At 46.2% G+C, this 24,429-nt stretch overlaps 1 protein-coding gene across 8 annotated transcripts in view; it reads right to left on the bottom strand.

Moving 5' to 3' along the window:
- LOC147117240 (serine/threonine-protein kinase 17A-like) overlaps positions 1-24,429 on the bottom strand; it is a 120,765-nt gene that overhangs the window by 62,303 nt on the left and 34,033 nt on the right. For 6 of the 8 annotated variants that reach the window (XM_085988049.1, XM_085988050.1, XM_085988054.1 and 3 more), the window contains one exon: positions 4,349-4,561. The exons of 1 other annotated variant lie outside the window; for it this stretch is intronic. In XM_085988049.1, the coding sequence (XP_085844175.1) occupies positions 4,349-4,561 (213 nt within the window). Of the gene's footprint in view, positions 1-4,348; positions 4,562-24,429 lie in introns of those variants that run through there. One more of the 8 variants, XM_085988051.1, reaches the window with a different exon arrangement.

The raw sequence follows: 24,429 nt of genomic DNA, 5'->3' as shown, positions 1-24,429 counted from the left end.
GCGACTGGTGCACAAGGATGCCCAGGTCTCGTTGCACTTCCCCTTCTCCCAATCTATTGCCATTCAGATAATAATCTGCCTTCCTGTTTTTGACACCAAAGTGGATAACCTCGCATTTATCCACATTATATTGCATCTGCCATGCTTCTGCCCAATCACCCAACCTATCCAAATCATACTGGAGTTTCTCGGCATCCTCTTCACAGCACACGCGCCCACCCAGCTTTGGCCCGTCGAACCCACACTTTTGTCCTCTATACCTCTATTCATGAAGCCCAGGATCCCGTAAGCCTTTTTAACTGCTTTCTCAACCTGCCCCGCCACCTTCAACGATTTGTGCACACATACCCCCAGGTCTCTGTTTGTGCACCCACTTCAGGATTGCACCATTTAGTTTATATGTCCTCTCCTCATTCTTTCTACCAAAATGTATCACTTCACACTTGTCGGCGTTAAATTTCATCTGCCACGTGTCCGTCCATTGCAGCAGCCTGTCTATGTCTTCCTGAAGTCTATCACTCTCCTCCTCACTGCTCACTATACTTTCAAGATTTGTGTCATCTGTAAATTTTGAAATTGTGCTCTGTACACCCACATCCAAGTCATTAATATACATCAAGAAAAGTAGTGGTCCTAGAACTGACCCCTGGGGAACACCACTGTAGTCCTCCAGTCCAAAAAACAACCGTTCACCACTGCTCTCCGTTTCCTATCACTTAGCCAATTCCGTATCCATGCTGCCACTGTCCTTTTTATTCCATGGGGTTCAACTTTGTAGTACAGGGTCTGGCTGTGTTATGGTGACATACTGCATTGCCAAAGCATTCTATTTTCTCAGATCCTTTTTTGTACTGATAATAAGTTCAAGGGCTTTGACAAGGCTCACACCATAAGAAAATAACTGGGACAGGGTTGGCAGGAGCCAGAAGCGGAATAATTCATGCAAGATCAGAGCAATAGAGGACATGCTATTGAGACTGGGGGAAACCAAAGGAGTTTTACTCTTCACTTATCCGCTGTGCTATCCATAGGCTGAAAGCACTTGATGCCGATACTGGGTGATAAAAGTGGAGAAGTATTTCATGGCCCACCAATGGTATCTTTCACCTTAACAGCACAAAAATATCACTAAAAGAAAAGTAATAACCCAAGTAAAGGACAGCTTACGGAGTGTGCTATATATGTTGTTTGTTGTTTTAACAATCTTAGTCCCGAGAAACTTGGGACAGAAATGGATAGCAATGTTCATGAACTGATTAGCAAGAGTTAACTGGGTAGGGGGGGGGGGGGGGGGGAAGGGGGGGGATTTTGACTCCTCAATAATGAGTGGGTTTGGGTCAGGTGGGATGTGAAAATTTAAAAAATCTCAAACCTGAACCCAACCCACATTGAACCCACCCACTTTCAGTTTTAACAGAGGCAGAGTGAGGGGGGCGGGCAACCAACCCATTCCCAGGAGGCGGGTTGGCCATTTAAATATTATACTGAGGCTGCATACTTCAGATTTTATCTGTTGTCCAGGTTGAACCCTGGCCGGCCTGGTTTCCTGGGTCTTGGGAAACCTGGTAGCTAAAGGGAGGCGAGGACAGCTGAGCGGAAAAGTTAAGTGCCTTTCCAGCACTGCTTGTGGGCCAGGAGGAGCAGGAGTGCTTCCTCCCCAGCCCCCGGAGCTAACCTGCTTCCCCCCTCCTCCAAGATTCAAACCCAACCCCACCCTACTGCTAGCCCAGCTGCAGGCTCCCAGCTGCTCATGGGCTGCGGCCTCCTCTGGAGCGTTTCCAGCCCAACAGGGAGCCAAGCCTGTCAAATCAGACTGGCTTCTGGGTGGGGAACCTGCTGGAAAAAAGAGACACGCTGTGAAGTTAAAACTCCACAGCGCGCGGGAACCCGAACTCCCAGGTTTCCCGACCTCAACTCCTCCCCACCCACTCGGAAAACCCACCCCAGTCAAGATCGGGGTCAATGTCTTCAAATTAATTTTTAATACAGATAATGACCTTTAACGCAACTTATTTTTATCCTACACAACACTTACAAGAAGTGTGCAACACCTGCTTCATACAAAATTCATTCATTCCAAAAGCTTTTTAACAATTAGCCGATTTTAACTGGGATTGAAATATCCCGAGTTCAGATTTGGTTGGACCACAGTTATAACAATGAAACAAAGCCAATACTCCAGTAGTTAGAAAAGAAAACATTTAACCTATACTTAGTGAAATCAGTTGAGGCATTTTTGACAGTCCCTTCCAAAGAGAAAGTTCAGGAAAGAGACTGTAGGACTGTTAACAACTCACAAAATAGTCAAGGTTTATAAGATGATTCAGAGGGTTCTCTCTCAAGGGATGGAAATGCCATGTTCCCAGTATTCATTCAGCTGATTAAAATCTAGACCATGTGTACAATTGGACAATATTTACATTGGGAGAAGCCAAAGAGTTACAACAGACAAAAATAGAACACTCATGGATAGATTGAATAAAAATTTCTCAATTTGATCAAACACCAACATTAACCTAAAACCATCTTACAGTTAAACAGAAAATGCTGGAAAAACTCAGCAGGCCAGGCAACATCCGTGGAGAGAAAATAGAGTCAACGTTTTGAGTCAAACTCTTTGTCAAGACTGGAAAGGCACAGGAAATTAAATAGATTGAGAGGCCAGGCTGGGAGAGAACAAAAGAGAAGAGACATTAAGAGGTATTCAAAACGAGACGAGATGGTGATAGGACTAGTGGAGACAAAAGACGGCTCAGATTAGGTGTGAAATGTTCTGGCAGAATGAGAGACAGCTGCCATGTGGGAGAGAAAAAAAGGGGGGGGGGGAAACCCAAAACAAAGGTGGGGATAAAATATAAGTAAAAATGTAATGGGGGCCGAGGTTATGATCTGAAATTGTTGAACTCAATATTGAGTCCGGAAGGCTGCAAAGTGCCTAATCGGAAGAGGAGGTGCTGTTCCTCGAGTTTACACTGAGCTTCCGTGGAACAATGCAAGAGGCCGAGGACGGTGAGGTCCAAGTGGGAATGGGGCGGTGAATTAAAATGACAGGCGACCGGAAGCTCGGGGTCACCCTTACGGACTGAACGGAGGTGTTCCGCAAAGTGGTCACCCAATCTGCGTTTGGTCTCCCCAATGTAGAGGAGATCACATCGTGAGCATCGAATACAGTATACTAGATTGCAAGTACAACAAGTAAATTGCTGTTTCACCTGGAAGGGGTGTTTGGGGCCCTGGACAGTGGGAAGCAGGGAGGTATAAGGGCAGGTGTTGCATCTCCTGCGCTTGCACGGGAAGGTGCCGGGCGAAGGGGAAGGGGTGCTGGGGGTGATAGAGGAGTGGACTAGGGTGTCTCGGAGGGAGCGGTCCCTACGGAATGCTGAAAGGGGAGGGGAGGGGAAGATGTGTTTGGTGGTGGGATCACTTTGGAGGTGGCAGAAATGGCGGAGTATGATCCGTTGAATGTGGAGGCTGGTGGGGTGAAAGGTGAGGAGAAGGGGAACCCTATCGTGGTTCCGGGAGGGAGGGTCAGGGGTGAGGGGAGAAATGCGGGAGATAGAACGGACACGGTCGAGGACCATGTCAACCACGGTAGAGGGGAATCCTCGGTTGAGGAAAAAGGAAGACATGTCGGAAGCACTGGTGTGGAAGGTGGCATCGTCGGAGCAGATGCGGCGGAGACGGAGAAACTGGGAGAATGGAATAGAGTCCTTACAAGAGGCGGGGTGGGAGGAAGTGTAGTCCAGGTAGCTGTGGGAGTCAGTGGGCTTGTAGTGAATGTTGGTCAATAATCTATCCCCAGAGATGGAGACGGAGAAGTCGAGGAAGGGAAGGGAAGAGTCAGAGATGGGCCATGTGAAGGCGAGAGAAGTGTGGAAATTGGAGGCAAAGTGAATGAAATTATCTAGTTCAGGGCGAGAGCAGGAAACGGCACTGATAGTCATCAATATACCGGAAAAAGAGGTGAGGGAGGGGACCCGAGTAGGACTGGAACAAAGAGTGTTCCACATATCCCACAAAAAGGCAGGCATAGCTAGGACCCATGCAGGTACCCATAGCAACACCTTTGATTTGGAGGAAATGAGTGGAGTCAATGGAGAAGCTGTTCAATGTGAGAACAAGTTCAGCCAGGCGGAGGAGGGTGGTGGTGGATGGGGACTGGTCGGGCCTCTGTTCAAGGAAGAAGCGAAGCGCCCTCAGGCCATCCATTACAGTTACACACCTCACATCTACACAGTGCTAAAATCAGAATGAAGACAGTGACCGATTTAAAATGCTTAACATGCTAGAGTTAAAAATAAAATCAGGAGAAAAGTTAGGGGTAAAAAAAAAAGAAAATTATACTTACTATTCCAAAATCAAGATCATTTCTGATGCTGTCTCATACACCTCATACAGGTTGATGACCCAAGGATTGGATTTAGCCAATTCTAACACGGCAATCTCATGAATAATTTCCATTCGGCAGTCTTGACCCTTCCTTCTTTTCCTCATAAATTTGGCAGCATACTCTTTCCCTGTAGCCTTTTCGGTGCATTTTTTCACAACTGCAAATTTACCTCTGCAAACAACCACCAAAAGTTTCCGTATTTTAATGGACAGCACTCATTCAAGACTTCATTATATCTCCAGATACTTTAAATAGTTAATCTGTTCACTTAATCCTAATCCAAAGCAGCAATTAAAATAGTTAGCAAAGGCAATTTCAGAAAATACTTTTCACTGCTTAAAACCTGGGATCAAATCCAGGAATCAGAAAAAGTTGGGCATACAACCAACAATTGGGGTTAATTTTTTTTTTGTTGCTCTCCATTTAGTTTCCAGAGAACATAGGTTCAAAACATCAAAGTATGGCCTGCTTAATATTTAACAGTCATAGCTCTGCAAACTATAGTAATGGGTGAAATTAGCAACATGATGGACCTTTCCCAATGGCTAGCACAGAAGGTGTATTAACACAACAATGACCTGGTGCAGTAATGTTGACAACAACCACTGAATGGAATATTTTAAATGAGTACAGTTCCTCTCTCTGTTGCCATCATTCTTCGCCTTCAAATAAATTTAAGTAAGCTATACACAATATTGAAAAAAGGTAGAGATTTGGGATTATAACAAACTACAATTAAAAAGAATTCTGTTTGCAATTTAGGTCGCAATTTAAATTTAATGAGCACAAAATATTCCGTATTACAGCCCTTAGGTCTAGTTTAAAATCTGTGCTAAAATGACAAAGTATATAACCCCTTATCAAGTGAATTCGAAGCCATTATAGAATATGACTTGTGGGAACCCATAATTAATCTACACAGCAGCATCTGTGAGTGGCAACTGGGCATAGGAAGAGAGACACACAAAAATATGAATCTAGAGGCATTCAGGTTAATGATCATTGAAGTAATTGATCAGCTAGCCACAATACAATTCTTTTAAAAACTGGAAATTTAAATGGAAGTTAAAAGTGAACACATTTACTAACAACTGCCAAGACTGTATTTCATGATGTACTCTTCGGACTTGGAACCCAAAATGTACATGCAGTTGCAATTACTCAGATTGACAATTTACAAAAAGCTGCAAATGCTTGGATTTTCCTGTTTAGATCACTTCCCCCCAGGGAGTACTTGTGCAATAGTTTTAAAGCAGTGACCAGGTTAGCAGCTTAACATCACAATTGTGCTCCACATCCCTGACTACCTGTGAGCAACACTGTGGGAGAGCGACTAGCAAATCTAAAAGAAAACTTCTGTTACACCCCATGGCTTTATTTAATTCAAAAAGCTGAACATTCTTGGTCTTCTGGAAGATGGACCAAGATTTACTCTGGCATAGCTAAATACAGCTGCAAACAATTTAGCTTTGTTTTTCTGCCACTGAGACTCCTTTTTTGCAAAATAGTTTCTGACCACATCTGAATAGTTAGCTGAATATTTTCTGTATTACTTAGAGTGGAATTCACTAGGTTTCAATCATAAGGAGAGGAAAGAAAAAAGAGAAGTTTGGTACATGGATCATAAACCGCATTTTCCAAATTTAAATTTCCCATGTGTTTATTGCATTACTATACTTTCCTAATATAGTCTCATGAGATGGAGTAATGGACTCAATCACTGGGACTTATGTCATGACAGGATGGTGCTCTGCTTCTCAATTATGAGCTCATTTCCCATCTTGGCACGTTATCAAAAGGAAATGGACTACCAGGCTGAGAACAACATTGACAATGTGGACTAGCCTTGTTTTTAGATACCAGTCCAACTGGAATGTCATTTTCCACTGTCAATCATGAGGATTGTAACCAAATTGCCTCGAGACCAGAGTCCTTAAAAAGGTGCAACAATGGTCTTTTCACAACTGTGGTATTATTGTTGGCAGACGCCAATAACAGAAACATGGGGACTGAACAATTCTTTCAGTCCAGACTGGCTCAAATGATCCTTTGAAGGTGAACTTTATCAGTAAAAATTCTAAGTACATGAAATAAATATATAAAATTCATGAGAGCGGGCATGTGTGTATGCACAGATCTCCTGTGGCATTGCTTAGTGAGTCAGTGGATATGTTTTACCATAAATAGGGGTATTATACCAGAAGGTATTACCATAAATAGATATTATACCAGAAGGAGCGGACCTGAGCAGGAGCGAATCGAGAGCTGAGTGGGGATAAAGAACACAGCGAGAGCAGGCACGAGACCAGAAGGAGCGAACCTGAGCGGGAGTGGAGCAAGAGCTAGGAACAACTCAACACAGGCAAAATTTGAAAGAGTGACGTCAGAGTAAAAAACCTAAAGTGATGTCAGCACAAGGGAAGGAGCTGATTTAACTACTCACCAGAGAGTTTTTTTTAAAAGTTTATTTCTGCTAAGTTCTGCTAAAGAGCGCGGTCAGAGGGGGGCTCTTCAATATAGGGGCCGGGGTTAAATAGCTGGTTAGGGATAAAGCAGGAGTTTGGAGATTAGTAACTGTTAATACTATATTAAATTAGTAACTGTTAATCTATTATATTAATAACTTGAATTAGATACATCTTAGTCGTAAGTTTCTGAAAAGTTAGTTAATAGTCGAATAAATAAAGGCATGGCAACTCAGTCCCGCGGAATGTGCATCCTGTGCCATGTGGAAAATCCAGGATGCTTCCAGTGTCCTGGACAACCACGTGTGCAGGAAGTGTTTTTTTGTATTTGTTCATGCGATGTGGGCGTCGCTGGCAAGGCCAGCATTTATTGCCCATCCCTAATTGCCCTCGAGAAGGTGGTGGTGAGCTGCCTTCTTGAACCGCTGCAGTCATGTGGTGAAGGTACTCACACACTGGTGTTTAGGTAGGGAGTTCCAGGATTTTGGCACAGCAACAATGAAGGATCGGCAATATACTTCTAAGTCAGGATGGTGTGTGACTTGGAGGTGGTGATGTTCCGATGCGCCTGCTGCCCTTGTCCTTCTAGGTGGATGAGGTTGTGGGTTTGGGAGGTGCTTCCGAAGAAGCCTTGGTAAGTTGCTGCAGTGCATCTTGTATATGGTACACACTGCAGCCATGGTACACTGGTGGTGGAGGGAGTGAATGTTTAAGGTGGTGGATGGGGTGCCAACCAAGCGGGCTGCTTTGTCCTGGATGGCATCAAGCTTCTTGAGTGTTGTTGGAGCTGCACTCATCCAGGCAAGTGGAGAGTATTCCATCACACTCCTTACTTGTGCCTTGTAGATAGTGGAAAGGCTTTGGGGAGTCAGGAGGGGAGACACTCGCTGCAGAATACCTAGCCTCTAACCTGCTCTTATTGCCAAAGTATTTATGTGGCTGGTCCAGTTAAGTTTCTGGTCAATGGTGACCCCCAGGATGTTGATGGTGGGGGATTTGGCGATGGTAATGCAGTTGAATGTCAAGGGGAGGTGGTTTGACTCTCGCTTGTTGGAGATAGTCATTGCCTGGCACTTCTGTGGCGTGAATGTTACCTGCCACTTATCAGCCCAAGCCTGAACGTCGTCCAGGGCTAGTTGCATTCAGGCATGGGCTGCTTCATTATCTGAGGAGATGTGAATGGCGCTGAACACTGTGCAGTCATTAGAGAACATTCTCATTTCTGACCTTATAGTGGAGGGAAGTTCATTATGAAGCAGCTGAAGATGGTTGGGCCTAGGACACTGCCCTGAGGAACTCCTGCAGCAATGTCCTGGGGCTGTGATGATTGACCTTCAACCACCACAACCATCTTCCTTTGTGCTAGGTATGACTCCAGCCAGTGGAGTGTTTTTCCCTCGATTCCCATTGACTTCAGTTTTACTAGGGCTCCTTAATGCCACACTTGGTCAAATGCTGCTTTTATGTCAAGGGCAGTCACTCTCACCTCACCTCTGGAATTCAGCTCCTTTGTCCATGTTTGGACCAAGGCTGTAATGAGGTCGGGAGCCGAGTGGTTTTGGCAGAACTCAAACTGGGCATCAGTAAGTGCCGCTTGATAGCACTGTCGATGACATCTTCCTTCACTTTGCCGATGATTGAGAGTAGACTGATAAGGCGGTAATTGGCCAGGTTGGATTTGTCCTGCTTTTTGTGGACAGGGCATACCTGGGCAATTTTCCACATTGTCAGATAGATGCCAGTGTTGTAGCTGTACTGGAACAGCTTGGCTAGAGGCACGGCTAGTTCTGGAGCACAAGTCTTCAGCACGATAGCTGAGATGTTGTCGGGACCCATAGCCTTTGCTGTATCCAATACGCTCAGCCATTTCTTGATATCACGTGGAGTGAATTGAATTGGCTGAAGACTGGCTTCTGTGATGGTGGCGACCGCAGGAGGAGGCCGATATGGATCATCCACTCGGCACTTCTGGCTGAAGATGGTTGCAAACGCTTCAGCCTTGTCTTTTGCACTCACATGCTGGGCTTCACCATAATTGAGGATGGGGATATTCATGGAGCCTCCTCCTCCAGTTAGTTGTTTAACGGTCCACCACCATTCACGACTGGATGTGTCAGGACTGCAGAGCTTTGATCTGATCAGTTGATTGAGGGATCACTTAGCCCCATCTATAGCATGCTGCTTCCACTTTTTAGCATGCATGCAGTCCTGTGTTGTAGCTTCCCCAGATTGGCACCTCATTTTTAGGTACGCCTGGTGCTGCTCCTGGCATGCTCTTCTACACTCCTTATTGAACCAGGGTTGGTCCCCTGGCTTTGTGGTAATGGTAGAGTGAGGGATATGCCGGGCCATGAGGTTACAGATTGTGGTGGAATACAATTCTGCTGCTGCTGTTGGCCCACAGCACCTCATGGATGCCCAGTTTTGAGCTGCTAGATCTGTTCTGAATCTATCCCGGTGAACGGTGGTAGTGCCACACAACACAATGGAGGGTGTCCTCAGTGTGAAGATGGGACTTTGTCTCCATAATGACTGTGCGGTGGTCACTGCTACCAATACGGTCATGGACAGATGCATCTGCAACAGGTAGATTGGTGAAGACGAGGTCAAGTAGGTTTTTCCCTCATGTTGGCTCTCTCAGCACCTGTCGCAGGCCCAGAGTGGCAGTTACGTCCTTCAGGACTCGGCCAGCTCGGTCAGTAGTGGTGCTACCGAGCCACTCTTGGTGATGGACATTGAAGTCCCCCACCCAGAGTACATTCTGCACCCTTGCCACTCTCAGTGCTTCTTCCAACTGGTGTTCAACATGGAGGAGTACTGATTCATCAGCTGAGGGAGGGCAGTAGGTGGTAATCAGCAGAAGGTTTACTTGCCCATGCTTGACCTGAAGCCATGAGACTTCATGGGCTCCGGAGTCAATGTTGAGGACTCCCAGAGCCACTCCTTCCTGACTGTATACCACTGTGCCGCCACCCCTAGTGGGTCTGTCCTGCCGGTCAGTGGGACAGGACATACTCGGGGATGGTGATGGAAGAGTCTGGGACATTGGCTGAAAGGTATGATTCTGTGAGTATAACTATGTCAGGCTGTTGCTTGACTAGTCTGTGGGACAGCTCTCCCAAATTTTGGCACAAGTCCCCAGATGTTGGTGAGGAAGACTGTGCAGCGTTGACTGGGCTGGGTGTGCCGTTGCCGTGTCCGTAGCTGGTGCTGAGGTCGATGCCAGGTGGTCCGTCCGGTTTATTCTTATTATGTTTCGTAGTGGTTAGTCACAACAGAGTGACTTGCTAGGCCATTTCAGAGGGCAATTACGAGTCAACCACATTGTTGTGGGTCTGGAGTCACATATAGGCCAGACCAGGTAAAGACGGCAGATTTCCTTCCCTAAAGGACTTTGGGGAACCAGATGGTGTCGTCAGCTGGAGGAGCTCGAGCTTCGGAGATTGAGCAGTAGCTGACATCACTGTGGTGTATTCACAACGCTGAGAGCTACGTGAATAGCACGTTTCAGGAGGTGGTCACCCCGCAGCTAAGGAGTGTGCAGGCTGAGAGGGAATGGGTGACCGCCAGACAGAAGGAGGAGGACCAGGCAGGTAGTGGGGTGGGGCGGTAGGAGGAAGATAGGGAAAGCAATAGTGGAAGGGGATTCAATAATGAGGGGAGCAGACAGGCGTTTCTGCGGCCGTAGACGTGACTCCAGGATGGTATGTTGCCTCCCTGGTGCCAGGGTCAAGGATGACACCGAGCGGAGGCAGGACACTCAGAGGGAGGGTGAACAGCCAGAGGTCGTGGGTCATATCAATATCAACAACATAGATAGAAAGATGATGAGGTCCTGCAGGCAGATTTCAGAATGCTAGGAAAGAGATTAAAAAGCAGGACCTCAAAGTTAGTAATCCCAGTGCCACACGCGAGTGAGTATAGAAATAGGAGGACAGAGCAGATGAATGCATCATTGGAGACATGGTGCAGGAGGGAGGGCGTCAGATTCCTGGGGCATTGGGGCTAGTGGGACCTATACAGGCCGGACAGGTTGCACCTCAACAGAGCCGGTACCAATATCCTCGCGGGGAGGTTTAAACTAAGTTGGCAGAGGGATGGGCACCAGGATGTAGCATTAGAAAGGAGAAACAAAGGGCACAAAGGATTGGGAGAGACAGATAGCACTAAAGTAAGAAATAGTAAGGTATTAGGTGGGGTCAGACTAAGAGAATACAGGATGGTCTAAGATAGGTTTACAGTGTATGTATGTGAACGCACGAAGCATAGTAAGCAACATTGGTGAGCAGCAGGTGCAAATAGCTACATGTGAACATGATGTTGTAGCAATAACAGAGGCCTGGCTCAGAAAAGGGTAGGATTGGGTATTAAATATTCCTGGATACAAGGTGGTCAGGAAAGGTAGGGAAGGAAAAATAGGAGGTGGTGTGGCAGTATTGGTTAAGGAGAATGTTACAGTGCTGGAGAGAGAGGATGTCCTGGAGGGGTCAAGGACAGAATCTATATGGCTAGAGTTCAGAAAGAATAGAGGTACCATTACACTACTAGGTGTATTCTATAGACCACCAACTAGTGGGAAAAATATGGAGGAGCAAATTTGCAGAGAAATTACAGAGAGATGCAAGAACTACAGAGTAGTGATAATGGGGGACTTTAACTATCCTAATATGGACTGGGATAGTAATAGTGTAAAGGGTAGAGAGGGGGAAGAATTTCTGAAGTGTGTTCAGGAGAACTTTCTTGATCAGTATGTTCCAGCCCAACGAAGAAGGAGGCATTACTGGATCTAGTTCTGGGGAATGAGGTGGGACAAGTGGAGCAAGTTTCAGCAGGTGAACATTTAGGGAACAGTGATCATAGCATCATAAGGTTTAGATTAGCTATGGAAAAGGACAGGGAGCAATCTAGAGTAAAAATACTTAATTGGAGGAAGGCCAATTTCAGTGGGATGAGAACGGATCTGGCCCGGGGATATTGGAATCAAAGATTGGCTGGCAAAACTGTAATGGAACAATGGGCTGCCTTTAAAGAGGAAATAGTTTGAGTACAGTTGAGGTACATTCCCACTAGGGGGAAAGGTGGGGCAACTAAAGTCAGAGCTCCCTGGATGATGAAAGAGATAGAAAGATGAAGCAGAAAAAAGAGAGCGCGTATGACAGATGTCAGATCGAGAATACATCTGAGAATCAGGCTAATTATAGAAAGTTCAGAGGAGAAATGAAAAAGAAAATAAGAGGGGCAAAGAGAGGGCATGAGAACAGAATGGCAGCTAACATAAAAGGTAATCCAAAAGTCTTCCATAGGCATATAAATAGTAAACGAGTAGTAAGAGGAGGGGTGGGGCTGATTAGGGATCAAAAAGGAGACCTATGCTTGGAGGCAGAGGGTATGGTTGGAGGTGCTAAATGAGTACTTTGCATCTGTCTTCACCAAGGAAGATGCTGCCATAGACATAGTGAAGGAGGAGGTAGGGGAGATACTGGATGGGATAAAAATTGATAGAGGTACTAGAAAGGCTGGCTGTACTTAAAGTAGATAAGTCACCAGGACCAGATGGGATGCATCCTAGGACGCTGAGGGAAGTGAAGGAAGAAATCACGGAGGTACTGGCCATAATATTCCAATCCTCCTTAGAAACGGGGGTGGTGCCAGAGGACTGGAGAATTGCAAATGTTACACCCTTTTTTGAACAAGGGTGTAAGGATAAACCCAGCAACTATAGCCTAGTAGGTTTAACCTCGGTAGCGGGGAAGCTTTTAGAAACAATACTCAGGGACAAAATTAACAGTCACTTGGACAAGTGTGGATTAATTAAGGAAAGCCAGCACAGATTAGCTAAAGGCAAATCGTGATGAGGTAACAGAGAGGGTTGATGAGGGCAATGCGGTTGACATGGTGCACATGGATTTCCAAAAGGCATTTGGCAAAGTGCCACATAATAGGCTTGCCACTAAAGTTGAAGCCCATGGAATAAAAGGGACAGTGGCAGCATGGATATGAAATTGGCTAAGTGGCAGGAAGCAGAATGTAGTGGTGAATGGTTGTTTTTTGGACTGAAGGTATACAGTGGTGTTCCCCAGTGGTCGGTTCTAGGACCACTGCTTTTCTTGATATATATTAATGACTTGGATGTGGGTGTACAGGGCACAAAATTTGCAGATGATGCAAAACTTGGAAGCATAGTGAACAGTGAGGAGGATAGACATAGGGCTGGATTTTGTGAATGGAGACATGTTGGAGGCGAGTGTCAGTCCCATCATGTTCTGGCCAACTGGAGGAATTTTCCCGATTGACCTTGTTAAGCCCGCCCTGCGGGCTCAGCAGGCCAATTAGGGGGAAGTCACTGACAGAGCACGCCAACGTCTGATGTGCCATCTGTCAAGACTTCTTGAAAGAAAAAATGTCAGCGTTTAAACACTGACATTCTGTGTAGTTTGAGGAGTCCTTGTGTTCAGGACTCATCAAACCCTTCAACTTTGTAGAAAGCAGATAACTGTTGGTTCCGAGGATCCAACAGCCAGTCTGTGAAATCTACAACGAAGATGTCAGGACTCCGGAACCACCGCAGCTGAAGGCTGTAGGCAGAAACAAAGGTAAGTGAACATTTTCTAACACTTAACACTCACCTCACATACTTACCACTCCACACTTGCACCCATCACTCACCTCTACATCTCACTTTCAGGCCCCGCCAATCCCTGCAGACCTCCTACTCGACTCCTCCAACCCGGCAGGGTTCTCAGAGGTCAGGAAGCCTTCACCTGAAAAGGTAAAATGGGACTAATCCTTTTTTCTGCCAGTTAACTACCTGTTAACAGGCAGTTAAAAGGATTTAATCCCTTTCCCGCCTCGAGGAGACGGGACCCGGGGCAGGACGGCTTCCCGCCTCCTGGCAAAAGGGTACAGTGGCGGGATGGGGGCGGGTTTGCCAACTGCCTTCAAGAGGACATAGACAGGCTGGTGGAAAGGGTGGACACATGGCAGATGAAATTTAACGCAGAAAAGTGCAAAGTGATACATTTTGGTAAAAAGAATGGAGGGGAAATATAAACTAAAGGGTACAATCCTAAAGGGGGTGCATGAACAGAGAGATCTGGGGGTATATGTGCACAAATCGTTGAAATTGGCAAGGCAGGTTGAGAAAGCAATTAAAAAAGCTTATGGGATCCTGGGCTTCGTGAATAGAAGAACAGAGTACAAAAGCATGGAAATGATGGTGAACCTATATAAAAAAAAACTAGTTCAGCCTCAACTGGTGTATTATGTCCAATTCTGGGCACCGCACTTTAGGAAGGATGTGAAGGCCTTCGAGAGGGTGCAGAAAAGATTTACGAGAATGATTCCAGGGATGAGGGACTTCAGTTACGTGGATAGACTGCTCTAGAAACAACCCCAGTTTCTCCAAAGAAGATGGAGAGGAGATTTGATAGAGGTGTTCAAAATCAGGAGGGGTCTGGACAGAGTAGATAGATAGAAACTGTTCCCATTGGCAGAAGGGTCAAGAACCAGAGGACACAGATTTAAGGTGATTGGCAGAAAAATCAAAGGCAACATGAGGAAAAACTTTTTTACTCAGCGAGTGGTTAGGATCTGGAATGCAAAGTCTGAAAGGGTGGTGAAGGCAGAATCAATCACGGCTTTCAAAAGGGACTTGGATAAGTACCTGAAGGAAAAAGATTTGCAGGGCTATGGGGAAAGGGCGCGGGAGTGGGACTAGCTGAAGTACTCTTGCAGAGAGCTGGCACGGGCTCGATAGGCCGTATGGCCCCCCTTCCGAGCTGTAACCATTCTACGGATTCTATGCTACGTAACGTTCCATGTGTTATCATGGCCACCGATGTATAGTGACTGAAGAAGTCAAATTCTGCTCTTACTGCATCGTACTCTGGCATTATCAGTGTTTGAGGATCGAGTTCCAAAACTGTTCATTTTTTGTTAAATTGTCACTCAGCAGCCTTGATTATTATACTGATAAATGAGTGGCCTTATGTATTTTACTTTTATCCTGTACCTTTTTAAAAAAAAAAAAAGCTGAGGATACAATCTATATTAACGATTTGGAGGAAGGGACCGAGTGCAACATATCCAAGTTTGCCGACGATACAAAGATGGGAGGGAAAGCAGTGAGTGAGGAGGACATAAAAAACCTGCAAAAGGACATAGACAGGCTAAGTGAGTGGGCAGAGATTTGGCAGATGCAATGTAATGTTGGAAAGTGTGAGGTTATGCACTTTGGCAGAAAAAATCAAAGAGCAAGTTATTATCTAAATGGAGAGAAACTGCAAAGTGCTACAGTACAAAGGGATCTGGGGGTCCTGGTGCATGAAACACAAAAAGTTAGTATGCAGGTGCAGCAGGTGATCAGGAAGGCCAATGGAATCTTGGCTTTTATTGCAAGGGGGATGGAGTATAAAAATAGGGAAGTCTTGCTGCAGTTATACAGGGTATTGGTGAGGCCACACCTGGAATACTGCGTGCAGTTTTGGTTTCCATATTTAAGAAAAGATATACTTGCTCTCGAGGTGGTTCAGAGAAAGTTCACTCGGTTGATTCCAGAGATGAGAGGGTTGACGTAGGAGGAAAGGTTGAGTAGGTTGGGACTCTACTCATTGGAGTTCAGAAGAATGAGAGGCGATCTTATCGAAACATAAGATTGTGAGGGGGCTTGATCGGGTGGATGCGGTGAGGATGTTTCCACTGATGGGTGAGATGACAACTAGGGGGCATAATCTTAGAATAAGGGGCTGCCCTTTCAAAACTGAGATGAGGAGAAACTTCTTCACTCAGAGGGTAGTAAATCTATGGAATTTGCTACCCCAGAGAGCTGTGGAAGCTGCAACATTAAATAAATTTAAAATAGAGATAGACATTTTCCTAGCAGATAAGGGAATTAGGGGTTACGGGGAGAGGGCAGGGAAGTGGACGCGAGTCTAGATTCAGATCAGCCATGATCCTAATGAATGGCGGAGCAGGCCAGAGGGGCCGTATGGCCTACTCCTGCTCCTATTTCTTATGTTCTTATGATACACGGCAAGATACTCCAGGCTAGAGGTACACAGGGGAGGAATTGGGACTATGGGGCTTAGCAGCACTGTGGGCGGCCATAGAACCTTAGAATGATTGGCCACTTTATGTGCGCGTTCAGCCCATCGTGCCTGTGCTGGCCCTTTGAAAGAGCTATCCAATGAGTCCCACTCCCCCGCTCTGTCCCCATAGCCCTGCTAAATTTTCCTCTTCAAGTATTTATCCAGTTCCCTTCTGAAAGTTATTATTGAATCTGCTTCAATCACCCTTCAGGCAGTGCATTCCCGATCATAACAAATCGCTGCATAAAAAAATGTTTCCTCATGTCACCTCTGGTTCTTTTGCCAATTACCTTAAATCCATGTCCTCTGGTTACCAACGCTTCTCCCACTGGAAACAATTTCTCCTTATTTACTCTATCAAAACCATTCATGATTTTGAACATCTCTATCAAATCTCATTTTAACCTTCTCTGCTATAAGGAAACCAATCCCAGCTTCTCTAGTCCTAGCCTTTGGTGGCAGGGAAGGAAAATGGGTGGGTTCCTGGAGCTTCATAGAAATTGGCTGGAAGGCTTAGAATGGTGTATCCTGTGGTTTGTCAGCACAGTGGAAGGGGAACCTGGGGCTTGGCAGAGGGGTTTGGAATGGGAGATTTGGTTCATTGATGGAGTCTTGGCGTCTGTTCAGGAGTGGGGAGAAGAAAGGCAACAAGCTGACAGCATTGGGAGAGGATGGCTCTGGGAGCACTGGTTTGTACTTACCTGGCAGAGCTCTGCAAACATAGAACTGTTTTATGATTGGCTCCTGGAAAATACCATTTTCTTTTGATGTACAAGAGTCTTACGCATTACATCTGAATGTAATCTTCCTGACAAATTTTTTCATTATAAATTGCTATGTTCATATTTATAATGGAAACTGCCTGCGACAACATCACGAGGTAATTAAACTCTCCAGGCAGTGGTGGTACTAAATATTTTTTTAAAGGAAATATATAAAGAGACAGAATGAATATCTAATATGGGCACTGAACTCAGTCTGCATGCTCTGGTTTAATTTTCCCCTGATCTGTAACCCTGCTTCATCTGAAGGCTAAACATGGGCTATTTTAATAAAATGTTATTTTTATATTCCACTCAGTCATTTTTGTATCTCTTGGAAAGTGCATGGAAGGGGGTGGGGCTTACAACCAACATCCTATGTATATGGCTAGTGTTCCTGTAAATCAAACATTTTCAGAAAACCTACTCAAATTCATTGTCTAGTTTGTATTCAAATCACTTCAAAAACAAACTGAAATACTATTCTGCACAGCGACACAATGTCTTCAACAAGTGTGTAATCAGTCGAGTCCAATCTATTTGGAGTCGGTTTTCACAAGCATGTGCGTGCACACACTCACACAAACAGCTTCTGTGCTTTAAAAAGAAAACTATGTAAACTGAATAAAGCTTTTTAAAATTTGTCTTCTAATTTTTCTTCAAATAATTTTGAAAAACAACCATAGTGTTGGAGGCTGAAGAGAAATATTTTTGTAGTTGGTGTAATTTTATTGCATTATTACTGATGTGTCTTGGGGAAACTATACACACTGCACATGCTCAAACTGCAGAATCTGTCTTCTGTTGTCCTGCACTGCCCATGGAGTGGTGTGGTCAGGCTCCCCAGTTGATGCCACTTTTAACAGGCCTCATCTCTCTCCCTATCTCCTTTGACTCTGGTTTGGACTCGGGCTCTGTGTGAAGACGCCACCTCGGACCTGGGAGTTTCAGTCGGAGCAGATCTGTACTTGGACTTCACACCTCAAACCTGGCTGGCATAACCAAACCAAGGGATTGCACAAAGGACAACGGGCTCGCTGCTTGGGGCACTTCTCACAGGACACATTGTCCTAAACTCAGCTCAACATCATTTCTAAACTGTTCTCTGGGACTCAATAAAGAAAAATTTTCATAGAAATTACAGCACAGAAGTAGGCCATATGATGCTGACGCTCTCTCCTGTAACCCCTTTTCCTCCCAGATGCTTTTCCAAATACTTATCCCATTTCTTTTTAAATGAGTTTCCAGTGTCTGCCTCCATTGCCACCTGTGGTGATGCATCCCAAGGTCTAATAGCTCTCAGTGCAAAATCCTTCCTTCCCCCCCCGCCCGGTTCATCCAGCGAAAATCCTCGGTCTTCATCCCCTTGTTCCCCATGTGGAAACAATCTTTCACTATTCACCCAGAGTAAAGTCCCCAGGTTTGACTCTCCAGTTTACGGGCTGCTCCTCTCGGTGCCACTCCCACTCACCACATTGCTGCTGCTCCCGGCTCTGCAGGAAATGCGGAGTTTCACGCCCACCCCATTTAAAGGGCAAAGTTCTCCAGGGCTTCAAGCAGCAGTGCCTGGACAATCCAAGAGGGTTGGCAACCCTAACTGAAGGGGAAAGGGTGTTTTTAAAAACCAAACTAAGTTAGAACTAGGTATGTCAGCCTTCAAATAAAATTCAGACCTCAAATACAGTAAATAGTTGCAGTGAGCTAAACAAACTGATGCTAGTATGAAACTAAGACGCAAGCCAGGGTGAGGGGCAACTGGGTCAGCCCTCAGTATTGCCTGATTTCCTCAACAAAAATGAGGCGAACTGTGTTAGATCCGTGGTTCAGTGGATAAATAATTACACGGATGCTGTACATAAACAAATAACAGGTCTTTACTGGAGGAGGGTCATCTCTAGACTGGGGTACAGAGGCATGCGCACAGCTTATATACCGGTGTGGTCACTGCCGGTACTACAGTATACAGGAGCTGTAAAAAGTAGTTCTGACTTAAAGCACATACACTACAATTCCTCCCTTTTTAGATTAATACCCCCTTAATATTCAAATAACAATTACATTTTTACATGTACATTCAATAACAAAAGTCCATTTATAGATTCAGTCTTTGGGGCGGCTTCCTGACCCTTTCGGGATAGCGCCTTTCCGGAGGTTCTTGTTCTTGGTGCAGAGGCGATTCTGATCCCCTTTTCATCGGGTAGTTCATCAGGTTCCACTGCTACTGGGTCTGAAGTAGATGCTACCAGTATGTCGGGTTCATCCCCAGGTACTCGAGACATGGGGTTGACGCCTTCCTGTGACGCTAAGATTTGATCGACGTGGCATCTCACAATGTTCTCCCCGACATCCACTGTGTACATTAATGGCCCTTGCCTTGTACATATCATTCCGGGTTGCCACTTCTCTGTTCGATAGTCACGAGCCAAGACTGGTTGCCCTACACTGAAGCTCCTCGTCGGCTTTTCGTTGATGTGCTGGAATTGTTTGTCCTCAACATTTCTTCGCACATTTGGTCTGAGCAAGTCCAGACGAGATCTCAACCTTCGGTTAAAGAACATCATGGCCGGGGTCTGGTTGGTAACTGCATGTCTCGCATTTCGGTAGACTAATAAGAAATTGTCCATCTTATGCTGTAGTGGAATTTCCTCGTCGCACATGGCCTTTATCGCCTTCTTAAAGGTTTGTACGAACCTCTCAGCCAATCCATTGGTGGCTGGATGATACGGGGCGGATGTGTAATGCCTTACCCCATTCCTTTTCATGAATTTTTGGAACTCGTCGGACACAAACTGTGGTCCATTATCAGAGCAGATCTGCTCTGGCAAACCGTTTCTGGCAAATATGGTCCGTAGGGCTGCAATAGTTTTCTCTGTAGTGGTTGAAGACATCTTTATCACCTCAGGCCACTTTGAATGAGCATCCACTGCTATTAAGAACATTGAGTCCATGAATGGACCAGCGAAATCAATGTGCACCCGTTGCCATGGAGAGGAGGGCCACTCCCATGGGTGTAGAGGGGCATGTGGTGGTGCATTTTGGACCTTCTGGCATCCTAAGCAGCTCTTAGTTAGGTCTTCGATTTGTTGATCGATTCCCGGCCACCACACAAGCCCTAGCAAGGCTTTTCATTTTCACTCCCCCCAGATGACCTTCATGTAGCTACTTTAGCACTCTCTCCCTTAACTTGGGTGGAATCACCACTCTGGATCCACACATCACTGTCCCCTGGCATACTGACAGCTGTTCTCTTCTGGATGAGAATGCTGGCAACAGTGAGTCGCCATGTGTTGGCCATCCCCTCACCGTCAATTCATATACCCGTGACAGCGTCGGATCATTGCGGGTCTCCTCTATATCCGCGTTTGTTACTGGCAATCGTTCAATTATCGACGAATAAAATATCTCGATAGGGTCCACTGCTGGTGCTTCCTCTACCGTAGGCAGTGGCAGGCACGATAGCCCATCAGCATTCCCATGCTGTTTCGTGCCTTTATATTCTATTTCATATTGATTCGCCCCTAGAAACAGGGACCATCTTTGTAACCGCTGTGCAGTCATTATTGGCACGCCCTTCTTAGGATTAAAGATGGAGACAAGTGGTTGGTGGTCAGTCAGCAAGGTGAACTTCTGCCCATGCAGATAATGGTTGAATTTTTTTACTCCCCACACTAGGCTGAGGGCCTCCCTGTCAATCTGGGCGTAGTTGCGCTCGGCTGAGGTTAGTGACCGAGACGCAAAGGCTACTGGCCTCTCCAACCCGTTTGGGAATTTGTGCGACAGCAGCGCTCCAATGCCGTAGGGTGATGCATCACATGCCAAATGAATTGGTAGTGCTGGGTTGAAATGGGCCAACACCTCTTCTGATGTGATCAATTCTTTACACTTCTGGAAAGCTCGTCTACGTTCGTCATCCCACTTCCATGGTACCCCTGTTTGCAGTAGGGTGTTCAGCGGGTGTAATAGCGTAGACAAATTTGGTAAGAACTTGTGGTAATAGTTTACCAGCCCGAGGAACGACCTCAGTTGTGACACATTTTCCGGTGCTGGAGCCTTGACTACTGCCTCAATCTTTTCAGGGGACTTATATAACCCCTCTTCATCGATGACGTGGCCACAATACGAGATCTGTTTCTGGAAAAACTCGCACTTGTGGCGATTAGCTCGTAGCCCATATTCCTTTAATCTGGCGAGCACCTTCTCCAAGTTAGCAAGGTGATCACCGTCATTTTCGCCCATGACCAAGATGTTGTCCAAATAACACTGGGTCCCTGGAATCCCTTGCAGGATGTGATCCATCGCTCTTTGCCAGATAGCCGGAGCCGAGGCTACTCCAAACACCAGCCGGTTGTATTGATAGAGACCTTTATGAGTGTTAACATAAGAAATAGGAGCAGGAGTAGGCCAATCGGCCCCTCGAGCCTGCTCCGCCATTCAATAAGATCATGGCTGATCTGATCCTAACCGCCAATCCACTATCCCAGAACCATCTCCTGAATCTAACAGAATTAGACACACGAAATAGGAGCAGGATCAGGCTACACGGCCCCTGGGCCCGCTCCGCTACCCACAGGGCCATGACCAATCCGAACCTAGACTCATGTCCAATTTCCTGCCCGCTCCCCGTAACCTTTAATTCCCTTTACTTCTAGGAAACTGTCTATTTCTGTTTTAAATTAATGTAATGATGTAGCTTCTACAGCTTTTTGGGGCAGCATATTCCATGGACCTACCACCCTCTGAGTGAAGTAGTTCCTCCTCATCTCAGTTTTGAAAGAGCAGCCCCTTATTCTAAGACTATGCCCCCTAGTTCTAGTTTCACCCATCATCGGGAACATCTTCCCCGCATCCACCCGATCGTAAGGTAATGTTTCAAAGCTTCTTCTACCTCCATTTGCAAGTACGCCTGAGCTAGATCAATTTTGGTGAAGCGTTTACCACCAGATAGCGAGGCGAAAATATCCTCAATTCGTGGAAGCGGATATTGCACCATGTAAAAGACTGGGTTCACCGTCACCTTAAAATCCCCACAGATGCGGACCTTCTTTGGTTCCCCAGGCGTATTACTCAACGAACTCTTCATTACAGGAACGATGGGTGTAGCCCACTCGCTCCAGTCCACTTTGGACAGTACTCCTGAACGTTCCAACCCTTCCAGCTCTGCTTCAACCGCTGGTCTGATCGCATAAGGCGCTGGTCTGGCCTTCAGAAACTTTGGGCTTGCATTATCCTCTATTTTAATTGTTGCTGTTATTCCTTTTATAGTGTTTCTAGTCCCTCCTGGAACACTTCTTTTGCGTCAGTTAGCATTTTTGACAGTCGTCCAGGTGTGACGTCGTCATCCTTTTTGGCCTCCACCTTCAGTGCCTGTATGGAATGCCAATCTAAATGTATCTTCCGGATCCATTCACGTCCTAGCAGTGGTGGTCCTCCATTTGGCAATACATATATATCCATTTTAGGTATTTCCTGACCTTTATATGTCACTTTCACCCTTATTTTTCCTTTGGGGTAGACTTTTTACCCCGTACACGTCTTCAAGACAATCTCTGTAGCTTTCAAGGGTATGTGTGAAAATAGCCGCTTATAGTCTTTGATTTATGACCATTAGAGCTGACCCTGTGTCCAATTCCATTTCCACTTGGACTCCGTCTATCTTGAGTGTAACCCAGATAGTCTGGTGATCCTCCATTTCGGTTACATTATGTAGTTTCAGACAACCCAGCTCCTTGCTTCCGGAGTCTGTCTCACTTTTCTGTTCGTCTGAACCACTGTCCATCACCTGGTGTACCTTTTTGTACTTCTCCTGTGGAGATTTCTTACTGTTGATTTTCTTCCCAGACCTGCAGACTCTTGCTATGTGTCCTGCTTTCCCACACTGTCTGCACACTTGGTCCTTGAACCAACAATCTTTCTGGTCATGTGTTGTTCTGCCGCAGCGATAGCACTTCCCTGTTCCATAGGTCATTTCGTTGGTGCCATATTCTTGCGGTCTCCGTTGTATCTCTGCAGCGCCCCTTGCGGCTGCTTCGTGTGATACTGCCATATTGAAAGCTTTGTCCAGCGTAAGGTCCTTTTCTGATAGAAGCCATTTCTGGGTTCCTTCACTTTGTAGCCCACACACAAACTTGTCCCTTAGCGTGTCTGCTAGTCCCACTCCAAACTGGCAGTATTTCGATAGCTTGCGCAGTTCAGTTAGGTACTCAGCATTGCTTTCGTCTGTGTTGGTTCCTTTTATGGAACTTAAATCGTTCTATCAGCAGCGGTGTGGGGTTTAAGTGGTCCTGTAGGATTTCTACTATGCTTTCAAAATTCTTGTTTACCGGCTTCTCTGGGGTTATTAGATTTCGCAGTAACCCATAAGTTTTTGCACCCATGGAATTTAACAGAACCAGTGCTTTATTAGCATCTGGCACTTCATTCGCCCTGCAGTACACCTCAATACGTTCCACATATGTCGCCCAATCTTCGACTTCATTGTCGAATGTAGAGATACTACCACTCTTCGGCATCCTTGGTTGTGCGTTAACTATCCCCAATGGCACCTCCCCTTCTTCTCCGCTGGCACAAAATGGCGTCTCCCGCGCTTTCCTTCCTTCCCGCGCTCGCCCATCTTCTCCGCTGCGGCTTCGCAAAATGGCGTCTCCCGTGCTCTTCCTTCTTCTCCGCGGCTCAATGGCGCCTCCCGCGCTCTCCCTGCTTCTCCGTGGCTCAATGGCGCCTCTCGCGCTCTCCCTGCTTCTCCGCAGCTCAATGGCATCTCCCCTTGCTTCGCCCCGCGGACCCTGATCAGCCCGTGATCCCTGGCCGTGCTCTGCGCGTTCTTCTCTTGATATTTGCCGACGCCGCTCCGTCTAGAACCCGGCTGTTTCTTACCCTCTCTCTCTCCGGTTTGCAGTATTTTTCCTCGACGCTGCTCGGTGATCAACCCCCGGCTGCGCCCTGCTCTCTTCACCCTTTCTTACCCCGTCGACTCTGCTCGGCTCTCTCTCTGCCGTCGGTTGGCTCCAGCCGCCGCTGCTCGGGAAGGGTCTGCTTTGGACCCGTCGTCGGTCTCTTACTGCTCGTTGTGGCTGGGGAACCAAGCCCGGCTCTCCACAGCCTCCCCAGCGAAGTTGGATCTCTGCCTGACTGCTGGGCGGTTGCTCACAGTCGACGGCCGTGTTCCTGGACTCGACTATATATATTTTTTATGTTGCAGGTAGATTCGCATCAACACTCGTCGCCACTGTTAGATCCGTGGTTCAGTGGATAAATAATTACACGGATGCTGTACATAAACAAATAACAGGTCTTTACTGGAGGAGGGTCATCTCTAGATTGGGGTACAGAGGCATGCGCACAGCTTATATACCGGTGTGGTCACTGCCGGTACTACAGTATACAGGAGCTATAAAAAGTAGTTCTGACTTAAAGCACATACACTACAAACTGCAGGTTACAAACAACAAAAACAACTGAACCGCAACACAGTTGCTGATGACACATTTTACAATGGGATGACAAGAGTTGTACTTCTGCAGAGCAGAAATGCTCCTTCTACATTTTCCCCCAAAGATCATTTACCTTATTCATCCCCCCCAAAAAATGTATCTCTAGTTTATTTACTGGGACTGGGGCCAATAGGGATTAGAAGGGGGAAATGGCAAGAGCAGTAGAGTGAACGCAAGCACACAGTGCACCCATTTGGTCAATTCAAATCCGTGAGTGGACAAGCAGCTGCGAAGTAC

This window comes from Somniosus microcephalus, chromosome 5, assembly GCF_052327205.1.
Source record: "Somniosus microcephalus isolate GS21.2 chromosome 5, FLI_Smic_1.0, whole genome shotgun sequence".
Classification (NCBI taxonomy): Eukaryota; Metazoa; Chordata; class Chondrichthyes; order Squaliformes; family Somniosidae; genus Somniosus; species Somniosus microcephalus.
The sequence above is the reverse complement of the archived record's forward strand: the minus strand, read 5'-3'. Positions and strand labels throughout refer to the sequence as shown.